Source organism: Dryas octopetala, chromosome 6, assembly GCF_963921425.1.
Source record: "Dryas octopetala chromosome 6, drDryOcto1.1, whole genome shotgun sequence".
Classification (NCBI taxonomy): Eukaryota; Viridiplantae; Streptophyta; class Magnoliopsida; order Rosales; family Rosaceae; genus Dryas; species Dryas octopetala.
This window is the reverse complement of record NC_141371.1, coordinates 18,765,894-18,790,326: the sequence shown is the minus strand read 5'-3', so window position 1 is coordinate 18,790,326 and position 24,433 is coordinate 18,765,894. Positions and strand designations below refer to the sequence as shown.

Here is a 24,433-nt window from a genome sequence, read left to right as displayed (position 1 = left end):
TAACCTCGTATACCATGGATGTGGTGTAGGATTTGTGTTTTGCAGGTTAAGCAGGCTGAGGAAGCAGTGGGAAGAAGACGAGGCAGTGGGACCCAGAGAGATTTATTTAAAATGTTTTTGACAGAATTATATGTACTTATGTTGTTGTGCATGACTCAAAAGTAAGAGAAAATAGATTTAACAATTTGATGTTCAGTATTTTCATGGGCCCGAGGTTCGGGGCGTTTCAGCTTCGGATCCCTTTCACTGTAGAAGGGGGCAGCAATTTCTCTATGGTCTCAATTTTTGCGCGGTCAACCTCAATACCTCTAGCTGAAATTTTATGCCCTAACACAATCCCTTCTTGTACCATAAAATGGCATTTTTCCCAATTTAGAACTAAATTGGTTTCTTCACATCTTGCCAACACCAATGCCAAATTATTCAAACAAGAATCAAAAGACGAACCAAAGACTGAGAAGTCATCCATAAAAACCTCAATAATTCGCTCCACCATGTCAGAAAAAATACTTATCATGCAACGCTGAAAAGTGGCAGGAGCGTTACATAACCCAAAAGGCATCCGATGATATGCAAAAGTGCCAAACGGACATGTAAAAGTCGTTTTTTCTTGGTCTTCAGGCGCAATAGGGATTTGATTATACCCTGAGTACCCATCCAAAAAATAGTAATACGCGTGCCCAGCAAGCCTTTCCAACATCTGATCAATGAAGGGCAACGGGAAGTGATCTTTCCTGGTTGCCGCATTTAATTTTCTATAATCAATGCAGACTCTCCATCCTGTGACTGTTCTTGTGGGGACCAACTCATTATTCTCATTTTTTACCACGGTCATACCTCCTTTTTTCGGCACAACCTGTGTAGGACTCACCCAACTACTATCAGAAATAGGGTAAATAATACCTGCATCAAGCAATTTTAATACCTCTACGCGGACCACTTCTTTCATGTTCGGATTCAATCGGCGTTGATGCTCCACTGATGGCTTATATTCATCTTCCATTAATATTCGGTGCATACACATAGAAGGGCTAATACCCTTGATGTCGGCAATTGTCCACCCAATTGCAGTTTCATATTTTCTCAACACCCGTAAAACTTTTTCCTCTTCAGTTTCACTCAAATTCGCAGCAATAATAACTGGCCGAGTTTCAGATGTTCCCAAATAAGCGTACCTCAGATGCGCAGGCAATGGTTTCAGAGTGAGTGAAGGTGTGGCAGTTACAGAAGAGGCAGCTTTAAGAGGTGCTGGACTTAATGCTTCGAACTCATTCCTTCGTCCTGGGTTATACGGTTTTGATGATTCCATGTACGAGGCACATTCAGCAATCATGGAGTTGTCATCTTTGGAGGTGGCGGCATGGACTAAAGTAGCTTCCAATGGATGGCTGAGAATTTCCTTTTCAAGTGTTTCCGAAACAATTTTTTCAACTAAATCAATGTGAAAACATTCCTCCGCTTCTCCTAGAAGTTTCATTGCTTCAAAAACTTTGAACGTCGCTTGCTCATTCCCAACTCGCAAAGTCAGTAACCCTTCTTCCACGTCAATCAGAGTTCTTGCAGTCATCAGGAATGGGCGGCCCAAAATTAGCTGTGTCTCAAAATCTTCTTCCATATCCAAAACCAAAAAATCTACTGGAAAAATTAATTCGTCAACCTTCACTAACACATCTTCAATTATGCCATCGGGATATGTAATTGACCTGTCCGCCATCTGCAAAGAAACAGTTGTGGGTTTAATTTCACCTATTCCAATATTTTTAGCAACAGATAAAGGTAATAAATTAATACTAGAACCAAGATCACATAAAGCTCTCTCAAATAAATTGGTCCCAATAGTACAAGGAATTTTAAAACTCCCTCTATCTTTTTGCTTTGCTGGAAACTTTCTTTGTAGGATTGCACTGCACTCCTCAGTCAGTTGGATTTTCTCATGTTCGCCAAATTTCCTTTTCTTTGATAGAATGTCCTTCATGAATTTCGCATAACTCGGCATTTGTTCCAAAGCTTCAGCGAAGGGAATGTTTATTTGCAACTTTTTAAACATCTCCAAGAATTTAGAAAATTGCCCATCGATTTTATTTTTCTTCAGCCTTTGCGGAAAAGGGATCGGTGGGATCAATGTTTTCAATGGAGGAGAAGAAGTTGGCATAGCACCAAAGTTTTCTGCTTCTGTTGGTAAAGATTTCTCAATGGTGGCCTGTGTGGTGATGAGTGGCAGTTCAGCCGCATCCCTCACTTTTGTTGCCGGCTGATTGGCTTCTTTCTCTGTTTCTAATTGTTCTTTTTCCAAGTCGACTGCTGTATTCACTTGTTTCCCTTTTCGAAGAGTGATTGCCTTTGCATGCTCTTGATTTTTCGGATTGACTTCAGTATTACTTGGCATTATTCCTCTCTCCCTTCCACTAAGTGCAGTAGCTAATTGCCCCACTTGAACTTCTAAATTCCGAATAGATGCAGCCTGATTCTGAAGAGATGTCTTTGTTTCTGTCATAAACTGAGATGTGTTCATAGTTAACTGGGTAAGAGCATCCTCCAGAGTAACCTTCCTTTCTTGAGGTGCAAATCCAGGTGGTGGTCTCTGCACGTTTTGATTATTGCTCCAGGAAAAATTCGGGTGATTTCTCCATGCAGGATTATATGTGTTGGAGAAGGGGCTATTCCGCTGCCTATTGAAATCGGCAATCTGGTTCACCTGTTCAATAGAAGCAAAAGGATTCTCAGTGTTGCACTCAGAGATTGGATGCGGACCTGCACAAAAATCACACACAATATTAGTATTAGAATTCACTGCATTAACATTTAGAGAATCAACTTTTTTAGTCAAGTTAGAAATTTGTGCTGTTAACACTGCCATCGCATCTACTTCCAAAACCCCAGCTGGTCTCGGATGCATTCTTGCACTCGGCCACTGGTAACTATTAGATGCCATTGTCTCCAATAAATCAAATGCCTCAGTAATCGTTTTTCCCATGAGTGCTCCTCCTGCTGCTGCGTCAACTAGTGTTCGACTAGTGCTACCCAACCCATTATAGAACGTCTGAACTTGGATCCAAGTTGGTAGCTCATGGTGTGGACACATTCGTAATAAATCTTTGAACCGTTCCCAAGCTTCGTAGAGAGGCTCTTTGTCATATTGAGCAAACGTCAAAATATCCTGCCGAAATTTAGCAGTTTTTGCTGGTGGAAAAAATTTAGCCAAAAATTTCTTGGATAAATCGTCCCAAGTACGGATTGAATCCTGTGGCTGCGATAATAACCACTGCTTGGCTTTATCCTTCAGAGAAAAGGGGAAAAGCCTCAAACGGATTGCATCATCAGACACCCCATTAAACTTGAATGTGTCGCAGATTTCCAAGAAAGTGGCCAGATGAGTGTTTGGGTCTTCACTCGGCAACCCACAAAATATGGATGAATTTTGCAACATGGTGATAATGGCCGGCTTAATCTCGAAGTTGTTAGCCGCAATGGCTGGGCGGCGTATGGATGAAGGTGTCGCCTTAGGAGTCGCATACTCCCTCAAGATGCGTTCTTGTTCTTCCTCAGCCATAGTGGTGGGCTGGGGCAAAACAAAGAGTGATGTCTTCTTCTTGGTTTCCCGGTTTAACTTGTGGAATGTCCGCTCGATCTCTTGGTCGAGTGGTATGAGCTCCAAACTACGTGAACGTCTCTCAAAGCTCATGCACAATCACAAGAACCTGGAAAAAACAAAGACAAAAGAAAAAAATTCAAATTAAATTCAGAATTAAAATATATTGATAGTAATAGAAAATAACGCAGTCCCCGGCAACGGCGCCAAAAACTTATTGTGAAATAATTGCAAGCGCACAATTCGCACAAGTAATATAATGATAAATTGAGTATCGTACCCACAGAGACCGCTTAATTAATCCTATTAACTACCAATTATGATTAATTCTAAATTTATCTGAACAGTCGAATTTTGAAGACGATTGATTAATTAAACTAAAATAGCAAACAAAACGAACAACAAATAAAGTAACGGATGAGAATCAAATTTATAAAACACTAGGGTTTCCGATTTCACCTTAACCAATCCCACCTAATTCCTATACTTTTATCAATCCCAATTACTCTCCATGTTGACAGTGATTTTCTCTAATTCATTCAATATCCCCTCTCGGGCTCAACCAAAAGTATTCTTAACTAACAACCCATTCTCCCTAGAGCAACGAATTTAGAAAACTAAGAACTCATTACGTTCTATGGAAAACCTGCAAGAAAACTGCATGAGTCATGTTAGTCCCTCTCGGGTACTCATTCAAAACATGGTATTTATTACAGGAAGCAATCACCAAACATCTCCCCTCAGTCTCCGTTTGGATCATCAAATCTATTAAATATTGGCCAGATATTCAAAATATTAAGAACAGCAACAAATACTCAACATGAAGTAGACATTAGGAAATTTATATAATCTATAAAAATTAGGTATTCATGGTTAGGCTACATCGTAGCCCTAGCAAAAGAATTTAGCTCATGGCAAATCTAACAAAAACCATCATGAGAGAAGTCATAGAAAGAATTCTAGATAAAAGACTTGATGTAGCTCCACACCAGCACTCTCCAATTCTTCAGAAAACTCCCAGCAAGAACCCCCCCATTCACGATGCCAGCCCTCCTTATATAGTAAAGCCAAAGCCTTCTTTTTCTTCCCTTGGAACACGGGTTGCCCAGCACAAAAAGCATTCCTTTCCTCATCAGATGGCACAAATCCTAATCTTCCTGATTTAGATAGAGTCCCTCACCGACTAGGAGAGCTTTGGCCTCTCAATTGATATGCAATTGATTTGTTTGGTAAAGAAAACAGAGGAACACGCACATGGTTTGAGAGTTTAGCTTATCTTCTAAAATTGGATGGCCCACAATTCCTTTGGTTAATATTAAGCCACGTGACATCCACACCTTCTTTTCCTTTTTCTATTGTAAGTGAGATGACATTGAGCTTGGGCCAAAGGCAGCAAAGGCTGCAACATGCCAATTCTTTGGTGTGACTCCCCTTTTTACTCCTTTTAGCTATAACTTGTCCCAAAATGTAAATTCCTTCAAAACTCTCACAAAATACATCAAACTAACCAATTTATCATAAAAACAAAGCAAATAAAGATAGATTAGTTATGTAAAATATGAATATATCAGTAATCATTCTCATCAGCATTTTCAAACTCATAAAAACCTCTTGGTGGTGCCTTTAGTACAACATACCAGTTGGACGTATAATTCTCTCTTGAGTAAAACACTTGCTTTGCTTGTGACGCCAATATAAATGGATCTTTCTCAAATTGATGTTGCCCTTGGTGGAGATTAACTAATGTAAAAGAGCAATTTGAACGAAATTGGACCAAGTATGCACCAAAATGATGTTTTTCTGCATTTCTAACACCAAATATGGTTCAATAGGTCTAGAGCGCTAATCTTAACATAAAAAAGTTCTTCCCCATGTCTTTATTGCGGATCGGTAACGTTTTGCAGCCATTTGGACAAAATTGGAACATGTACGTTCCGAAAAGACGTTTTCATGCGTTTTTAACACCAGACGTTGTTCAATAAGTCTAGAACGCTAATCCTAACATGAGAAAGTGGTTCTCCATGCCTTTCTTGCCAAATGGCCACGTTTTGGAGCAACTTGGACGAAATTGGACAAAGTATGCACTAAAATGTTGTTTTCTTGCGTTCTTCATACTTAATGTAGTTCAATAGGTCTAGCATGCTAATTGTAAACCCAATTCTTTCTTGCCAACCGGGCACATTTTTTGTGCAATTTGGATGAAATGTGTATCAGTATGCACCGAAAAGAGGTTTTCGTGAGTTTTTAACACCAAATGTGGTTAAATAGGTCTAGAATGTTCCTAACATGAGAAAGTGTTTTCCTATGTCTTTCTTGCCAACAAAGCACGTTTTAGAGCAATTTAGACGAAATTGGACCAAGTATGCACCGAAATGACGTTATCGTGTCGTAACACGAAATGACGTTATCGTGTCTGTGGTTCAAGAGATCAAGAACCCTAATCCTAACTTGAGAAAATGGTTCCCTATGCCTTTCTTGCCAAATGTCCATGTTTTGGAGCAATTTGGACGAAATTGGATCAAGTGTGCATTGAAATGTTATTTTCTTGCGCTCTTAACATTAAATGCGGTTCAATAAGTTTAGAACGCTATTCCTAATATGAGAAAGTGCTTCAGCATGTCTTTCAAGCCAACCAGGCACATTTTTTGTGCAATGGACGAAATTGATACAATTTAGAAACAAAATGACGTTTTCGTGCGTTCTTAAGACCAAATATGGTTCAATTGATCTAGAACGCTATTCTTAACAAGAGAAAGCGCTTCCCCATGTCTTTCTTGCCAAACAGTAAAGTTTTGGAGCAATTTGGATGAAATCGGAACAAGTATGCACCAAAATGACGTTTTCATGCGTTAGCACCAAATGTGGTACAATAGGTCTAGAACCCTATTCCTAACATGACAAAGTGCTTCCCCATGTCTTTCTTGCCAACCGAGCACATTTTTTGTGCAATTTAGACGAAATGGGTACAAGTATTCACTGAAAACATTTTTCCGTGCATTTTTAACACCAAATATGGTTAAATAGGTCTAGAATGCTAATCATAACATGAGAAAGTAGTTCCCTATGCCTTTAAAATGGCCACGTTTTGGAGCAATTTGGACGAAATTGGACCAAGTATGCATTGAAATGTTGTTTTCTTACTTTCTTAATAACAAATGTGATTCAATAGGTCTAGAATGCAAATCCTTATATTAGAAAGTGCTTCCCCATGTCTTTCTTGCCAACTGGGCACATTTTTTGTGCAATTTGGACGAAATTGGTACAACTTTGAACCAAAATGACGATTTCATGTGTTCTTCAGACCAAATGTGGTTCAATTGGTCTAGAACGCTTATCCTAACCTGAGAAAGGGCTTGCCCATGTCTATCTTGCCAATTGATAACGTTTTGTTGCAATTTAGACGAAATTGGAACAAGTATTCACCTAAATAACGTTTTTAAACATTCTTAACACCAAATGTGGTTCAATAGGTCTAGAACGTTAATCTTAACATGCAAAAGTTCTTCCTCATGTCCTTTTTGCCAACCGGTAACATTTTGGAGCCATTTGGACAAAATTGGAACAAATATGCACCGAAATGACGTTTTCGTGCGTTCTGAACACCAAATGTGGTTCAATAGTTCTAGAATGCTAACTCTAACAAGAGAAAGTGCTTCCCCATGTCTTTCTTGTCAACCGGGCAAATGTTTTACGCAATTTGGACGAAATTGGAACAAGTATGCACTGAAAAGATTTATCACTTGTATTAGGGGCTGATTGGTTGTCCTCACTCTAAATTGATTAAACTCTAGATGCAATAACCCTAGGTGATCAATCAAGGATTATAAACACATAGAGAACAACGATAAAAGTGAAATCAAAAGCATCAAATCCATGAAATTAAACAAACAGCAACTACATTACCAATCCACTGAATATTCAGCCTAGGGCTGAACCCTAGGCCCTAGAAAACTTGATTAGTTCATGCTAGAAAACCCTAGGCATGTTTTGGAGCAATTTGGAAGAAGTTGGTCCAAGTATGCATCCAAATGACGTTTTCCTGCGTTCTTAACACCAAATGTGGTTCAATAGGTCTAGAACGTTAATCTTAACATGAGAAAGATCTTTCCCATGTCTTTCTTGTCAACTGGTAACGTTTTGGAGCCATTTGGACGAAATTGGAACAAGTATGCACCGAAATGACGTTTTCGTGCGTTCTTAACACCAAATGTGGTTCAATAGATGTTGAACTCTATTCCTAAGAGGAGAAAGTGTTTCCCTGTGTCTTTCTTTCCATTAACATTATCGTGCATTACTAACACAAAATGTGGTTCAAGAGGTCTAGAACGCTAATCCTAACATGAGAAAATGGTTCCCGGTGCCTTTCTTGCCAAATGTCCATGTTTTGGAGCAATTGGGAAGAAATTGGACCAATTATGCATTGAAATGTTGTTTTCTTGCACTCTTAACACCAAATGTTGTTTAATAAGTTTAGAACGCTAATCCTAATATGAGAAAGGGCTTCTACAAGTCTTTCATGCCAACCGGGCACATTTTTTGTGCAATTTGGACGAAATGGGTACAAGTTTGCATCGAAGAGACCTTTTCATGCATTTTTCATACCAAATGTGGTTAAATAGGTCTAGAATGCTAATCCTAACATGAGAAAGTGGTTCCCTATGTCTTTCTTGCCAAATGGCCACGTTTTTGTGCAATTTGGACGAAATTGGTACAAGTTTGAACCAAAATGACGTTTTCGTGCGTTCTTAAGACCAAATATGGTGCAATTGGTATGGAATTCTATTCCGAACATGAGTAAGTGCTTCCCCATGTCTTTCTTGCCAAACAGTAAAGGTTTTGAGCAATTTGGATGAAATTGGAACAAGTATGCATCCAAATGACGTTTTCCTGCGTTCTTAACACCAAATGTGGTTCAATAGGTCTAGAACGCTAATTTCAACATGAGAAAGATCTTCCCTATGTTTTTCTTGTCAACCGGTAACGTTTTAGAACCATTTGGACGAAATTGGAACAAGTATGCACCGAAATGACGTTTTCGTGCGTTCTTAACACTAAATGTGGTTAGGGTATAGGGTTTAGGGGAAAGTGTTTCCCCATGTCTTTCTTTCCAATGACATTATCGTGCATTACTAACACGAAATGTGGTTCAAGAGGTCTAGAACGCTAATCCAAACATAAGAAAATGGTTCCCTACACCTTTCTTGCCAAATGTCCATGTTTTGGAGCAATTTGGAAGAAATTGGACCAAGTATGCATTGAAATGTTGTTGTCTTGCGCTCTTAACACCAAATGTGGTTCAATAAGTTTAGAACGCTAATCCTAATATGAGAAACTGCTTCTGCAAGTCTTTCATGCCAACCGGGCACATTTTTTGTGCAATTTGGACGAAATGGGTACAAGTTTGCATCGAAGAGACGTTTTCGTGCGTTTTTCATACCAAATGTGGTTAAATAGGTCTAGAATGCTAATCCTAACATGAGAAAGTGGTTCTCTATGTCTTTCTTGCCAAATGACCATGTTTTTATGCAATTTGGACGAAATTGGTACAAGTTTGAACCAAAATGACGTTTTCGTGCGTTCTTAAGACCAAATATGGTGGAATTGGTCTAGAACGCTATTCCGAACATGAGTAAGTGCTTCACCATGTCTTTCTTGCCAAACAGTAAAGTTTTTGAGCAATTTGGATGAAATTGGAACAAGTATGCATCCAAATGACGTTTTCTTGCGTTCTTAACATCAAATGTGGTTCAATAGGTCTAGAACGCTTTTCCTAACATGAGAAAGTGTTTCCGCTTGTCTTTCTTGGCAACCAAGCACATTTTTTGTGCAATTTGGACAAAATGGGTACAAGTGTGCATCGAATGTTGGTAAATAGGTCTAGAATGCTAATCCTAACATGAGAAAGTGGTTCCTTATGTCTTTCTTGCCAAATGGCCACATTTTAGAGCAATTTGGACGAAATTGGACCAAGTATGCATTGAAATGTTGTTTTCTTGCATTCTTAATAACAAATGTGGTTCAATATGTCTAGAATGCAAATCTTTACTTGAGAAAGTGCTTCCCCATGTCTTTCTTGCCAACTGGGCACATTTTTTGTGTAATTTGGACGATATTAGTACAAGTTTGAACCAAAATGATGTTTTTGTTTGTTCTTAAGACCAAACATGGTTCAGTTGGTCTAGAATGCTAATCCTAACATGGGATAGTGCTTCCCCATGTCTTTTTTGCCAACCGGTAATGTAAAAAGGTGCCATTTCGACGAAATTGGAACAAGTATGCATCAAAATAACGTTTTCGTGCGTTGTTAACACCAAATGTGGTTCAATAGCTATAGAACGCTATTCCTAAGAGGAGAAAGTGTGCACTCACTTCTTCACTTAGACACACTTGCTCATGCTCTTTGAATCTCGTCTTATGTGTGTACAATTCCTTCAAGAGCCTTGCATACTTAGGAATTTGTTGAATAGCAACAAGTAAAGGAATATTAATTTCTACTTTTTTTTAAACATCTCTATAATTTCATTGGCTTGCTCATCCTTATTTTGCTTCCTTTGATGCTGAGGGAAAGGTAATGGAGCTATTGGGATAGAGGAGGTAGTCACGGCCTGCTTGCTAGCTTGAGTAGCAATGAGCTTTTCTTGCTTCTTTCTTTCCTCCTCTTCCTTATTTTTAATCTCTACTTTATGCCTCTTGTACTTTTCCACTTGTTCAGGTTCTAGGATCTCAATTTCATCCTCATTGTCTCGATTGTCATATTGAGTAGTACCCACTTTGTTATCCACAACTCCCCACTTCTCAAAGTAGTGATTGCTTCAGCCTCATCTTGAATTGGTGCACCCTTTACCACTTTATCCAAGGTTAAGGTCACTTGTTCCAATTGGGCTTCCAAATTTGAAATAGCTCTAGCTGTAACATTAAACTGCTCCTCGTTTCTATTCATGAATGAATTGGTATCATTAGACATCGAGGTCGTACTTTGAGCTAATGTAGCAATCATATCCTCCAAATAAGTACTTCGTTGCTTAACAGGGGACGGTACACTCGATCTAGCGTGAACTCTTTCAACCTCAAAACATGGCTCTCCTTGTGACGACCTAACATCTTGATTTGCCATCATAACCTACATCATCTGCTTAAGCTCAGACATCTCAACTTCCATAGCCGATTTCTTTTCCACTCTTTTCCGTCTATTCCATTGTTGTGAATTCAATGCCAATGTATCAAAGAGTGCCCATGCATCTTCAACAGTTTTCTTTTTCAATGCTTCTCCACATGTCATATCCACCATGTTACGATCTTGATCTAATAAACCATCATAAAAATACTTAATCTGCAACCATGGGGCAAAATTATGGCGTGGACAAGAATTCAGAAGCTCTTGGTACCTTTCCCAACTCTCATGAAACACTTCATCCTCTGATTGTGTCGATTTGCTTCCTCACAATAGTAGTCTTACTAATTGGATAAAATTTCAAGAGAAACTTGGATGCCAACTCTTCCCATGTTTTAATAGAAGCAACTTGGAAGGACAACAACCAATTTTTAGGTTTATCTTTGAGAGAGAATGGAAATAACCTTAACTTCCTTTGATCATCGCTCAACCCCCTCAGCTTGCCAATCTTGCATATAGCATGAAATTCCTTAATACGCACATAAGGATCTTGTCCTTCTTGACCATAAAACAGTGGCAAAAGTTTGATTGTCCCACTTGAAATTTTGAACTCAGTTTCCACTTGAGAGTAGGCAATGCATGTAGGTTGAGCTAGTAGTGTTGGAGACGAATAATCACTCAATGGTACTCTCATTTGAGAGGCACTCGGCTGCAAGGTCTCCTCAACTTCCTCCTCTTGTTTCTCTTCTTCGTATTCTCCTTCAAATTCACTCTCTCTCGGCGACACCAGGGTTGACCTTATCCTTAATGGTGTCCAATTGAGTCTTGGCCTGCCCTTATGTGCACTCAACACCTTTTGGCCTTCTGCACGCAAAAGATGAGTGATCTTTGAATTTGCAGATTCTTCCATTGTACCTTAAAAACAAGAGAAATTAGCAAGAACCAAAAAGAAAAATAAAAACAAAAAATAAAATCTAACTAAATTGACTTAACTAAAAGTAATTAAACTAGCAATCAACACAAATAACAATTACCCGGCAACGACGCCAAAAACTTGTTGTATGTTTTTCTAGAGCAAATTATTTAACCTTTAAACAACCTCTAAGTTAACTCACAATTGCACGAATTGCGGAGTAGCAAAGCTTGCAAATACGAGGTGGATCCCACAGGGAATTGTACTCGTGTAATGATTACTAACTCAAGTAAATTCAATTAAATCTATACTAACTCACACACGCGAATGGGGGGATTTCAGATTGGTTTTGAGACTCGACTAAACTAACAAATAAAGTAATAAGACTTTGAAATAACAAACAAAATTAATTAGATGAAAATATCAATAAAGAAGCATTAAGGGGTCAGAATCCACCACTAGCATACCATTCACCTTACTATGGATACCAACAATCAATATGCAAACATGTCAACAAAGTTTGTCTACCAAAAGATTTGGCTAGTTACTTTTAGCAATTACTCCCCTTACTTTACATAACTAAGAGCTTCTTAGGCCTCCCTTAGTCAGTTAACTTGCATGTTCCCTAAGCCTATTTAAGGCAACTATTATCCATGCAAGAGTCATTACAATTTGTGAGAGTGACAAACATTTAGAGCATAGAGCCATCCGAATTGTAACCTATGAACATCTATAATCCTTTTTCTCATGAATATTATTTTAGGATACCCACTTGTTGCCTACTAAAACTATCATCCTTGCGAGCTTATTTAGTTTCACAACATTAATGTAGATGCATGGAACCTAAGGTGATCAGTCAAGGATGCAAAACATATAGAATCAATTTAAACAGAGATCCAAGATTTGTCAACATGTACACAATTGAAAACTCAATAATCCATAGTAAAAGTAAATAGCATCACTAGGGCTTCATCCTAGCTCTAGCTGAATGTTTAGCTATGCATAATTAAATCAACAATCAAATAAAACATAATTAAAACTAGGAAAAATAAAGGAAGAAGGGAGAGAGAGGCGGCAGCTTGGCTGCCCTTGGGCTCCACAGCAAGGCTGCAACAAGGTGGCAGCAGCGGCATGGCAGTAAGGTGGCGAGATGGTGGCACAAAGTGGCTGCAAGGTGGCAGCAAGGTGGCGGCGGTGCTGCTGCTTCTTCTCCTCCTAGGGCTCGGCACAAACAAACAGAGAGAGAGAGAGAGATGGCTATGTGAGAAAAAGAAGGGAGGCTAGGGTTTTTCAGAACTTTTCAATGGGACTCTCTCTTATGTGTAGCAACATGTCTTATTTATAGAGAGTAGAGGGGCTGCGATTTCTATTTCTCTTCAATGTGGGATTGCTGTAGCTTAACCTAATGGACCAAGGCCACACTAACTTAAGCCCAATATGCAGAACCTACAGCCCCTTGCGCCAATTACAAGGCCCTGCAACTTAAGCCTATGCCGCACACTCCTCTAGGTGTTGCGCCCTGCCCAAGCCCAATGGCTTGCCAAAAATGCTTCTATTCATTTGTGCTTTGGCCCATTGTCTTCCAGAAGCATCTAGAACCTTTGACTTGATGAGTTGACTTTTGACCACTTTTCCTCGTCCACCAAGGAATCCTTATAGAAGTAGAATCCCTATCTCACTTGGATTTCACATTTACCATTTTGCCCCTCATGATTCATATCTTCGTTAGGACACCATTTCATATCCGGATTAGGTTTCCTAGTTCAATTAGATTTTCTCATTTTTGGCCTCAGATCTTCATGATTTCTTCTTTTTCAAGCTTGATCTTTCCTTGTGAGACTAGAAATACTAGTTTAAATGAGATTCAACTTTTCCTGGTTTGACTACGATTTCTACTCTTTTCCTAGTTTTACTGGGAACTGTCCTAAAACTGCTCTATTGACTCATTTTCTCTTCTTTGCTCATTTTATCCTATAAAAGCAAAAAAAAACTAACAAAACAAAAAATACTGAGTTCTTGCACTCTAGGTTAGGAAATTAATATCATAAAATAATGTAAAATGAGCACTCAACACTAACATGGGAAAGCGCTTCCTTATGTTTTTCCTGCCAACCGGTAATGTTTTGGAGCCATTTGGACGAAATTGAAACAAGTTTGCACTGAAATGACGTTTTCGTGATTCTTAACACCAAATGTGATTCAATAGATGTAGAACTCTATTCCTAAGAGGAGAAAGTGTTTCCCTATGTTTTTCTTGCCAACTGGTAACATTTTGTTACAATTTAGATTAAATTGGAACAAATATGCACGTAAATAACGTTTTTAAGCGTTCTTAACACCAAATGTGGTTCAATAGGTCTAGAACGCTAATCTTAACATAAGAAAGTTCTTCCCCATGTCTTTTTTGACCCGTAACGTTTTGGAGCTATTTGGATGAAATTGGAAAAAGTATGGACCGAAATGACGTTTTCGTGCGTTCTTGTTGCTCCTATTTGTACAACTTGTTTTACTTGGAATTTAGAAACAAATACGAAGTTGTAGCTCGCAAGTATACGAATTGCTCATGTAAGCATAGCATATAAGTACAAGGTCGATCCCACGAGGAATAGGTAAATATACATCAAACTAATTCAACTTACCAATTAGAATCACTAAACACACACACACGGCAGAGGGTTTGTAAATTGTGAAACTCATGCACACCACATACACACACACAATTGCAATGCTAAGAATTCAGAATCCACACCAATTGATGGAAATACAACCAAGCAATTCAAGATAATGCATAAATGTAATAAAGTTTACCAGCCGAAGGTTTTTTTGAGGACACTCCTAACTATTGTTCTCTTTATGCATATACTAAAAGCTTCTTAGGCCTCCCCTAGTCAATTAACTTGCATGTTCCTTAAGAGCTTTGTTAGGCATTCCCTAGGGCAACTGTTATCCATGCAAGAGTCATTAAGTTTTGTGAAAACGGTAAACACATGGAGCATAGACCCACCTTAATGTAACCTATGAACATCCAATGACCCCTTTTCTCATGAGTACGTTCTTAGGATACTCACTTGCTGCCAATTGAAATTATCATCCTTTTGAGCTTATTTAATTGCACAACATAATCTAGATGCAATTAGCCCAAGGTAGCTAGTCAAAGGGTGTAAACAAATAGAATCAAGGATTTACTACATGCATCAAATTAAATCACAAGTGTCACCATTGCATAACTCACAATTAAAGTTTCATCATCCAACTTAACAAAGCAATAAAAACTCAAAACATAATAATAAAAGATCTAACTTCCATTATAATAATTGAATCCACAATGAAAGCAAGAATAAACTAATTAACTAAAGAAAAAGAAGAAAATCAAAAGAAAAACAAAGAACATCAAAAGAGGGTGGCAGCGGCACAAGAGAGAAGAAGAGGAAAGACATAGCACCAAGGAGGCTCACGGCAAAGGTGAGCTAGGGCTGCGGCACATGGTCTCTCATTCTCCCTCAAGTGGAGCCACCCTCTCACTCTCTCTGCCAATTCGGCTGCTCTCTTTTTTCTGAATTGTCTGACCTAATGAAAATCTCACAAAGTGTGAGAGAATGAGATATATTTATAGAGGTAGGAAGAGGATTCCTTGGGAGGCAAGGAAAAGACAAGGTGCGGCTAGGGTTTCATTAAAAGAACATGGGCTTAAGTGACTTGCAAGTGGGCTGGCTGAAACCTTGTAGGCGTGATGGGCTTAAGTGACTTGCAAGTGGGCTGGCGCAAGGAAGCACTACTACAAAAAAGCTCATACATATCACTAGATTAATATCAGTTTTAAGGGTATTCGATATAATATGGTTTTTAATATCGTTTAAAATTTTTTTTTTCAAAAAATGATATTTAAACTAGTTTATATATCATCAGGATTTTGAATGTGATATATTATGTTGGACAAATTTATTAACCCTGATTTAAAAGTGATATCTATACAAATAAATGATGCTTAAATTTTAGAATGGGAAAATAGGGGTACTGTTCGTGACTTTAAAAAAATTTTGCAGCCCGCGTTTATACACTTAGACTCACACACCCACACTCAGTCACTCACATCCAAACTGAACCAGACTCAAACCCACACCCTAACTCATCATCTTCTTCATCAATCTCTAACGAAGATATATGTATTGAGCTCGAAGGTTAAGCTAGCTAGCTGGTTTTCCAATCCACCCAGCCTTAAGACGTTGAGAGCGAACGCTTGCAGATCGAGATCGATGGGTTGAACGCGCGCGAAGGCTTGCAGAGAGCGAAGGCGACAGAGAGACAGAGAGAAGTCTGAGAAGTCGGGAAGTGAGAAAGAGAGAGGAGAGAAGATTCTGGACAACGTCGCGAGATCGAGATCGACCCAGAGAACCCTTCCCGATACCCCCACCCAGCCTTCGCGATTTCAGATATTTGATGAGATTGTTTTGTTATTTTTTCTTTTTAATTTGAATTTTAGATTCCGGATTAAGGGTTCTAATATCTGCAAGTTGTTTGAACATGTATGCATTGCTATTTGGGTGTTTTTGGAATTTGGATTTGTTTGTATTTGGGTGTTTTGTAGATTGTTTGAACTTGGGTCTGTTTGAATTTGGGTGCTGGAATTGTTTGTATTTAATTGAAATATGAAACTTGGGTCGACTGTGTTATGAATTTGGGTATGTGGTTAATTCGTTTGATTTTGGGTTTGAGGTCTAATATATTATGTGGGTTTTGCAATTAAGGGTAGAGTTGTAGGTAAAGATATATAGGTTTAAACCCAATACATTGCCAGGCTTCAACTAGGTCATATGGTGTCAATATAATTGAATATTTGATGAGTTCTAGGTAAAGGTATATGTGTTCTTTAGATGAGTTTCTGCTAATTAAAATTGACATTAATATTAGTTATATATTATCAGTTAATATGCTTCCTTTTGCATATGTTTAATTGGGTTCGTATTGAAATGGTGTTATTTTGTGTAAGAGTATAGATAAAACATGGATGCATGCTGATAGAAGGTCTGTGGAGTATGAGGAGGGAGTTGAGAGTTTTTTGAGAATTGGATTACAGAATGCTACCAATCCGAAGTACATCCATTGTCCTTGCTTGAAATGTGTAAACTTGAAAAGGCATACCGTTAGAGTGATTAGGGAGCATCTATACTTTAATGGTTTTGACACAAGGTATGCAAAGTGGATATGGCATGGTGAATTTGCTGGTTGTACAAGTAGAAATACAGAAAACGAAAGAGAACCTACTGTCTGTGGGTCCGAAACAGTAAACATGTGCGAAAGTGCCTTTGATAATTTCCATGATAATCCATACGAGTTTAGTCATTATGGTGATGAAGGATTGAGACCCTTATATGATAATTGTGTGAAGTACAACAAGCTATCTGCATTGGTTAGACTATTCAATCTGAAGGCAAAACATGGGTGGTCTGATATTAGCTTTTCTGAACTGCTGGTTGCTATTGGTGATATGCTGCCAAAAGGTCATGTGCTACCCTTGTCTATGTATGAGGCAAAGAAGACATTGTCTGCTTTAGGAATGGAGTATGCTAAGATTCATGCATGCCCAAACGATTGTATTTTGTATAGAAATGAGTACGAAGATGAAAGTAAGTGCCCCAAGTGTGACCTATCTAGGTGGAAATTAAACAAGCAAGGGGTTGAGCAAGAAGGGGTTCCGGCAAAAGTCTTGTGGTACTTTCCACCTATTCCAAGGTTTAAACGAATGTTTAAGTGTGGTGAGACATCAAAGGATCTTACTTGGCATGCCGATCATAGAGTCAACGATGGCATGCTACGTCATCCAGCTGATTCTCCGGCTTGGAAGTTGGTTGACCATAAGTGGCCAGATTTTGGAAGTGAGCCTAGAAATCTAAGGTTGGCTCTTTCGGCAGATGGGATCAACCCACACAGTTCCTTAAGTAGCCGATATAGTTGCTGGCCCGTCATCTTAGTGATGTATAACCTTCCTCCATGGCTTTGCATGAAGAGGAAGTTTATGATGTTAACTCTTTTGATTTCCGGTCCTAAGCAGCCAGGAAATGACATAGATGTCTATTTGCAACCATTGATTGATGATCTAAAAGCATTATGGAATGGAATTGATGGGGTGTACGATGGGTTTAGAAAAAACACATTTACCTTGAAGGGTATACTCTTGTGGACAATCAATGACTTTCCCGCTTATGGTAATTTGTCGGGGTGCACCGTTAAAGGGTATAAAGCGTGTCCCATCTGCGGTGAAAACACGGATAGTGTTAGGCTGAAACATGGTAGGAAAATCAGTTTTCAAGGCCACAGAAGGTTCTTACCACGCCACCATCCATATCGGAATCAAATGACAGCGTTTAATAACAAGCAGGAATTTGGTTCTGCTCCTAAACCTCTAAGTGGAGAGGAGGTCTTAGCTAAAGTGTCGGGTATCAATTGTATCTTCGGAAAGCAACATGTAAAGAGCAGCCTAGGTGGTGAAACTCATGTTCCATGTTGGAAGAAAAGGTCCATATTCTTTGACCTTGAATATTGGAAGTCTCTTCACATTCGGCATTCTCTTGATGTTATGCACATCGAAAAGAACGTGTGCGAGAGTGTTATTGGAACCTTACTAAACATTCCAGGGAAGACAAAAGATGGGATTGCTGCCCGTCTAGATCTTATGGAAATAGGGGTACGACTTGACTTGGCACCCGAAGTTGGGCCGAAAAGAACCTTTCTACCTGCTGCTCCATATACACTGTCTAGGGGTGAGAAACAGGCATTGTGCAGATCTTTGATGGGTATAAAGGTCCCAGAAGGTTACAGCTCGAATATAAGAAATCTAGTATCCATGCAAGAGTTGAAACTATTTGGTCTTAAGTCCCATGATTGCCACGCCTTGATGCAACAATTGTTACCAGTAGCCATGCGTTCGGTGCTGCCCAAGCATGTGAGATACGCGATTACTAGGTTATGTTTCTTCTTTAATTCCCTATGTAATAAAGTGATTGATGTGTCAAAGTTGGATCAAATCCAATCAGAACTTGTAACCACATTGTGTTTGTTGGAGAAGATCTTTCCACCTTCATTCTTCGATATAATGGTTCACTTAACTGTGCACCTTATTAGAGAGGTTCGATTGTGTGGACCGGTCTATTATAGATGGATGTATCCATTTGAAAGAGGCATGAAAGTGCTAAAGGGTTTTGTAAGGAACCGTAACCGTCCGGAGGGCAGCATCACTGAGAATTATATAGGTGAGGAAGCTGTGGAGTTTTGCTCCGAATATTTGTCTGATGCAAAATCAGTTGGAATCCCGCCTTCGCGAATGGGTCAACCAACCCTTAGCAGACCTATCTCAGGTGCTAAGGTACAATCAGTCCATCGTGAAGACTGGGAGCAGGCACACCGTTGTGTATTGGAGAATGCTGATGAGGTCGACCCTTATGCTGAGTAAGTTACATTTTATCCACCACTAACACTTATAGAATAACTAAGTTACTAACACTTATAGTAAGTTACAATTTGTTAAATTTTATGAAATCTATTTGCAGATTACATAAGGCTTACTTGAGTGACTTTTATAAGAGTAAAAAGAAGAGTGAAAAGTGGATGCTAGATGAGCATAACCGCACGTTTATCTATTGGTTACGTGACAAGGTATTATACTTTTAATTACCCTTTCAATGCACTTACCCTTTGTAAACGTTTGGTAATAATTAATATATTTTAAAAGTGTTAATTAACCATTAATAATTAATATAGGTGGCAGATGAGATAAACAGTAGATCAAAGGACATAACACCCTCAGTGAGGCGACTAGCTCAAGGGCCACCTATGAGTGTGCTTAAATACGAGGGTTATGAGATAGGGGGGTGCCATTATCACACAAAGGCACGTGACATGGTACGTTCTGTCCAAAACAGTGGGGTGAGCTTGGTGGCAAATACAATGCAGGTGGCGAGCGCGAAGGATAAAAATCCAGTTTACGCTGATATGGCTTTCTATGGGGTTATCCAAGAGATTTGGGAGCTTGATTATACCGGTTTTCAAGTGCCTTTGTTTAAGTGTGAATGGGTAGAGAACAACAAGGGAATAAAAACAGATGAATTAGGGTTCCTTTTGGTAAACTTGAATAGGATAGGTCACAAGAGAGACGTATTTGCTTTGGCTGCCCAAGTGAAGCAAGTCTTTTATGTAGAGGACCCACTCGACTCTGGCTGGTCAGTAGTGCTTGCAGCCCCGACTAGAGATTATCAAGATGGTGCACATGAGGATGACTTAGGGGACACTGGTGTTTCTGCTCAATCCTTTACTGAAGGAATACCATCTGTCGAGGAATTTGATGATATACTTGGTGATGGTGATAACACTTACAAGAGAGATAATTGCGAGGGCATATGGATTGATCACTCAAGAAAACAAAAACCATAATCCATGCATTTTTTTGTCATGTAATTTGATGCTAATTTGTAATTTAATTTGCATACTTTCTACTTTAATTGCATACTTTCTACTTTAATTTCTTTCATTTCAAGAACGATTTGTATTTGTTTTTAGGCTGTTTTCCTTGTATATTTTACCAAGTTGAATATTCCATGGCTTACTTACTTAGGCTGTTTTCCTTGTATTATTTACTAAGTTTACTAAGTGTTAGTATTGATTAATTAATAGAGGTGAGAAGCTTGTGTTTTCCTTGTGTATATCCATGCTTTCTTATAGATGTGTATACCTTGTGTTAATTTTCCTTGTAGAGGCTTACTTACTTAGGCTGTTTTCCATGGCTTACTTATGTATGTACTGTTATTTTTTTTTTTTTAATTACACAATTTTGCTACAGTTTTGATCTTCGAGTAATGGCAACACCGAAAGGCAAGAAGGGAAAAAGAAAAGGTAGGGGAACGCCAAAAGGAAAGAAAGGTGCAGTGCCCACACCAAAGGCAACCGAAGTCCCACCTGCAGATGAGGAGAATGTGGATGCCAAAGCAAGCTCAAGTTCGAAGCAAGCGACGATTACTACTGCTGATAGTAGTTCCACTCGGGGCATTACACAGATGCACCATGTAATTGTGAAGAAAGCTTTAGGCTGAAAAGTTCAAGTGCAGTATAATAGACATGGTGTACCGGTAGGACAAGCTCGTCAGACTTTAGCTTCATACATAGGGGTTAAGGCGAGGACCACAGTCCCTATTATTGAAGAAAGCTGGCCGAAGGTGGATAAGGACTTTAAAAAAAAAATCTGGGAGGATGTTGAGGTATTTCAGCTTTATTTTACCTATTGTAACCGTTAATTTGCTGCATGTTTATCCTGAGGTATTTGCTGCATTTTTAATGATTGTTTGTCCTCATTAACCCTAAATATAGGCTGCCTTTGATCTTCCCTCTACAAGCCAGAAGATGGTGCTGTCTTCAGCTGGCATTAAGTGGAGAACATTCAAGACTAATCTTACAAACAGATTCGTGCTTCCATTCAAGGACGATCCAGAGGCTTTGAAACTCCCACCCAAGCAATATGAGGACTTCATTGAGAAACGACATTGGGAGGCATTTGTTGCACGCCGACTATCAGACTCATTTATGGTAAGCTTGTTCATTTGTGCCAGCTGCTGCCAAAAGTTGTTGCTCCAGCAACATTTGATATTTGCAAAGTATTAAATTTTGGTTATTTCAAGAACCCATTTTCCTCATGATATGTGTTATATTTTGGTTCCTTGTACTTAATTGTAGGAACTACATGAGGCACAAAGCAAGAGAACTGCAAAGAGGAAGTATCACCATAGATTGTCGCGAAAAGGATATATAGGCTTGGAGGAGGATTTGGTAAGCTTGTGAATGGATATCTGCATGTCTACTTTAACTAGCATTTTGCACTTGCATTTTTAATGTTAAATTTGGTTCTATGGATAGAGGAAACAAAATGTGGCAGCGGAGGATCTTGACCGTTCCGTTCTATGGAAGAAGGCACGTGAAGATTCTAATGGGAACTTAACTGAGGAAGTACAATCGGTGGCTAATGTCATTGTAAGCATTCTGACTTGTTATTGTACTGGATTTCATAATTGATGAGGTCATTTTTGTGTAATGTAATTTTTCATGGACATGTGGCAGGACGAATTGCTGGACAAAAAGAAGCAAGGAGAATTGAAAGTCGAGGGTGCAGTGGACGTTCTAACTATGGCTTTGGAGACTCCGGACACCCATGGTAGGGTAAGGGCAGTAGGGGGGAATGTCAACCCTACCACATACTTCAACATTCCCAGAAAACCTAGGGAACTAGTCTCAAAAAATGAGTTGGCGGCCATGTTAGAAAAGGAGCGTGAAATGTGTAAAATGTTGTTGGAGAGAATTGAAAAGTTGGAGGCGCGGGAGAATGAGAAGGGTGTTCTTACACCTAAGACACTTCCAGGCCATGGGAGTGTCTCCGATAAAGCAAGCTGCCAGGCTGAGGGAAAGTGTAAGGCTGCAGTGGTTGAGCTAGAAAGGAAGGAGGCAGTACACAAAGACGTCATCGCTGACTGCACAGTAAAGGTATTGGTCTGAGATGGTGTTGTTTTAGCGTTTTGAATAGCACTTTATTTATGTATTGATATGTACTATGTTTGCTTAGGAAAAGTCTTGCAAACTGACTTTGGGAACTACTAGAAAGATTGTTGCATATGGTTCAATTATTGATCTTGCATCTAAGGAAGTGCATGGGGTTCCGTTGGGTGACGCCAACCTGCGGGTTGCAATTGACATTGCCATTGATGGACAAGCTTTGCTTCCCATTCCAGTCCGAGAGGAGTTAAAAACTGTTGATGATGCTGTTGGCAGCCATGTCGCTTGGCCTAAAGACCTTGTAATTGAATACAATGATAAGGTAAATATAGTACGTACTTTCATTACTTATGTCTCTTTATTTTTCTTTCATTACTCACTTAACCTTGGGTCTTTGTGCTTAACCATGGCAGATGCAGAAGAAACAAGTGCCTGGCATGGTGAAGGAATTATTCAAGAAGGATGCACCAGCTGAGAAGCTTGTGCCGACAAATTGCAAGCTACTGTATCGTTATGCCCATGAAGCAATGTCTGAAAGTGGAAAAGCAATCACATCTGAGATAGAGGAAGAAGTCTTTGGAGAAGTCCGAAAACTATTTATCTTGAGAGAGGATATAACTTCCCTCATGGAGATGCAGGAACTCTCCGCGACATGCATAGTGGTGTAAATGAGGTAGTTAAGTTTAATTGAAAAGCTAGTCATGTTTTGTCCTACTAATCTGCTCTGATATGTATTGTTTTAATTAAATACTATTAGGCACCTATATGATAAGCTGGTCAGGTCAAAGATGATTGATATGGTTGGTTTGGTGGATCCGGCCCGTGTTTCTGTTGGAGTAGCAAGCTCAGAGAAACGATCAACCTACATGGCAGCTTGTTTTCAGCAAGGAAAAAGCGATCGTGTTTTCTTGGTGCCTTACAATTCTGGGTAAGGGTGTTTTGATGATTAACTGACTTTCTTGAACCTTTTTTATGCCTGTCATTTATTCATGCATGCTAATTATAGTGCTACCCTTTTGAAAGGTCGCATTGGATGTTGACCATAATTACTGAAGATAAAGACATTGTTTATATAATGGACCCTCTTGCAAAACCGACCTTTGACCAGGGATGGATGGACATTGTCAACACGTGAGTTGATGCTCCCTTATATATTTATTGGTTTATGCACTAGGGATAATTTGTTGTGGTGTAACTTATTGTGTTGTTTTGTTGATTCAGTGCGATTAGACAATTCAATGTAGTTACGGGTAGGCGAACTCGCAAAACAATACAGTGGAAGCATCTTTCAGTATGTATTCCAAATAATTCATTAATGTTTTCCTAATTACTATTTCTGCCATTCCTATTTAAAACCTGTATGAATACACACTAACTCTATATGCATGCCATTGTTTTCTTCTTGTGGTCAGTGTCCTAAACAACCTGGAGGGGTTGAATGTGGTTACTACGTTATGAGGTACATGAAGGACATCATTGAGGATACGAATCTTGAGTTTGAGAGCACGGTAAAATCGAATCCAAATGACCTTCATGTACATGCAATATATATTTGCTTACATCCTTGCTTGAAATTTCTGAAATTTTGGTTAACTGCATTGCTTATATTGAATACAGCTGGAACCTACTCAAATGGATTTTTTTCATCAATTATATTCATGTAAAAAAAAAAATTAAAACAATCAAATTATAAGATTAAGCACTATACTTTCTGTTTGCCATCTCTTGTTTCTCCTTGCAGTAAAGAAGGGTTCCATCTGAACCTGCCTTAAAAAACTGGTCAGTACCAAAACCACACTTGGCCATTATCATGGTTGTCAAAATTCTGTTTTCTACATGCTATATATTGTTCCTTTCTTATGTAAGCATTCAACTTGTACTAAGTTCTCTTTTGTTTGTCACTAATAATACATCAAACTTAACCATTCTACTGCATGTCTAATTTCTCTTAACCTTTGAAAAGTTGTCTAGCATTTATTTCCCATGGTGTTAGTTATGTGAATTTGCAAAAGCTAGCTGCAAGCATTATTTTAGTATGAGCAAGCTTTAAGCTACCTTACTATTGAGCTAATGCAATTTTCCTTTGTGTTTTCAGTGGAGCAAATCAAAGATCAAGCGATGCAGTTACACCAAAGACCAAATTGATGATGTTCGAGAAGAATGGGGTGACTTTGTTAACTTGAATTATGTGTAGGCTTAGGTATATGTTGACAGGACCGCCCCCGGATTTCGCCCTGAAACCCGGAGAGGCCCTGTGGGAATCCAAAATCAAGGAAAATCCTACCGAAAATTC

The 24,433-nt window shown here is 39.0% G+C and overlaps 2 protein-coding genes across 2 annotated transcripts; one reads left to right on the top strand and one right to left on the bottom strand.

The window, feature by feature from the left end:
• Positions 1-226: 226 nt before the first annotated feature.
• On the bottom strand, positions 227-3,686 carry LOC147283043 (uncharacterized). Its single transcript, XM_086248334.1, has 2 exons — positions 2,303-3,686; positions 227-2,266 (listed from the first exon to the last, which is right to left on the bottom strand). Exons 1-2 carry the CDS (start codon positions 3,680-3,682, stop codon positions 227-229), a joined length of 3,420 nt encoding a protein of 1,139 aa, XP_086104460.1. The 5' UTR covers positions 3,683-3,686.
• A 12,923-nt stretch (positions 3,687-16,609) lies between these two features.
• On the top strand, positions 16,610-19,060 carry LOC147283042 (uncharacterized). Its single transcript, XM_086248332.1, has one exon. It carries the CDS (start codon positions 16,619-16,621, stop codon positions 19,058-19,060), a length of 2,442 nt encoding a protein of 813 aa, XP_086104458.1. The 5' UTR covers positions 16,610-16,618.
• Positions 19,061-24,433: the final 5,373 nt, after the last annotated feature.

What these genes read in the sequence shown, in the direction of transcription:
- LOC147283043 (XM_086248334.1), bottom strand. Translation starts at nt 3,682, where the DNA reads ATGAGCTTTGAGAGACGTTCACGTAGTTTGGAGCTCATACCACTCGAC. An exon ending in AAGGGAAACAAGTGAATACA is followed by an intron (nt 2,267 to 2,302) that starts GCAGTCGACTTG and finishes TTAGAAACAGAG; the next exon opens with AAAGAAGCCAATCAGCCGGC.
- LOC147283042 (XM_086248332.1), top strand. Translation starts at nt 16,619, where the DNA reads ATGCATGCTGATAGAAGGTCTGTGGAGTATGAGGAGGGAGTTGAGAGT.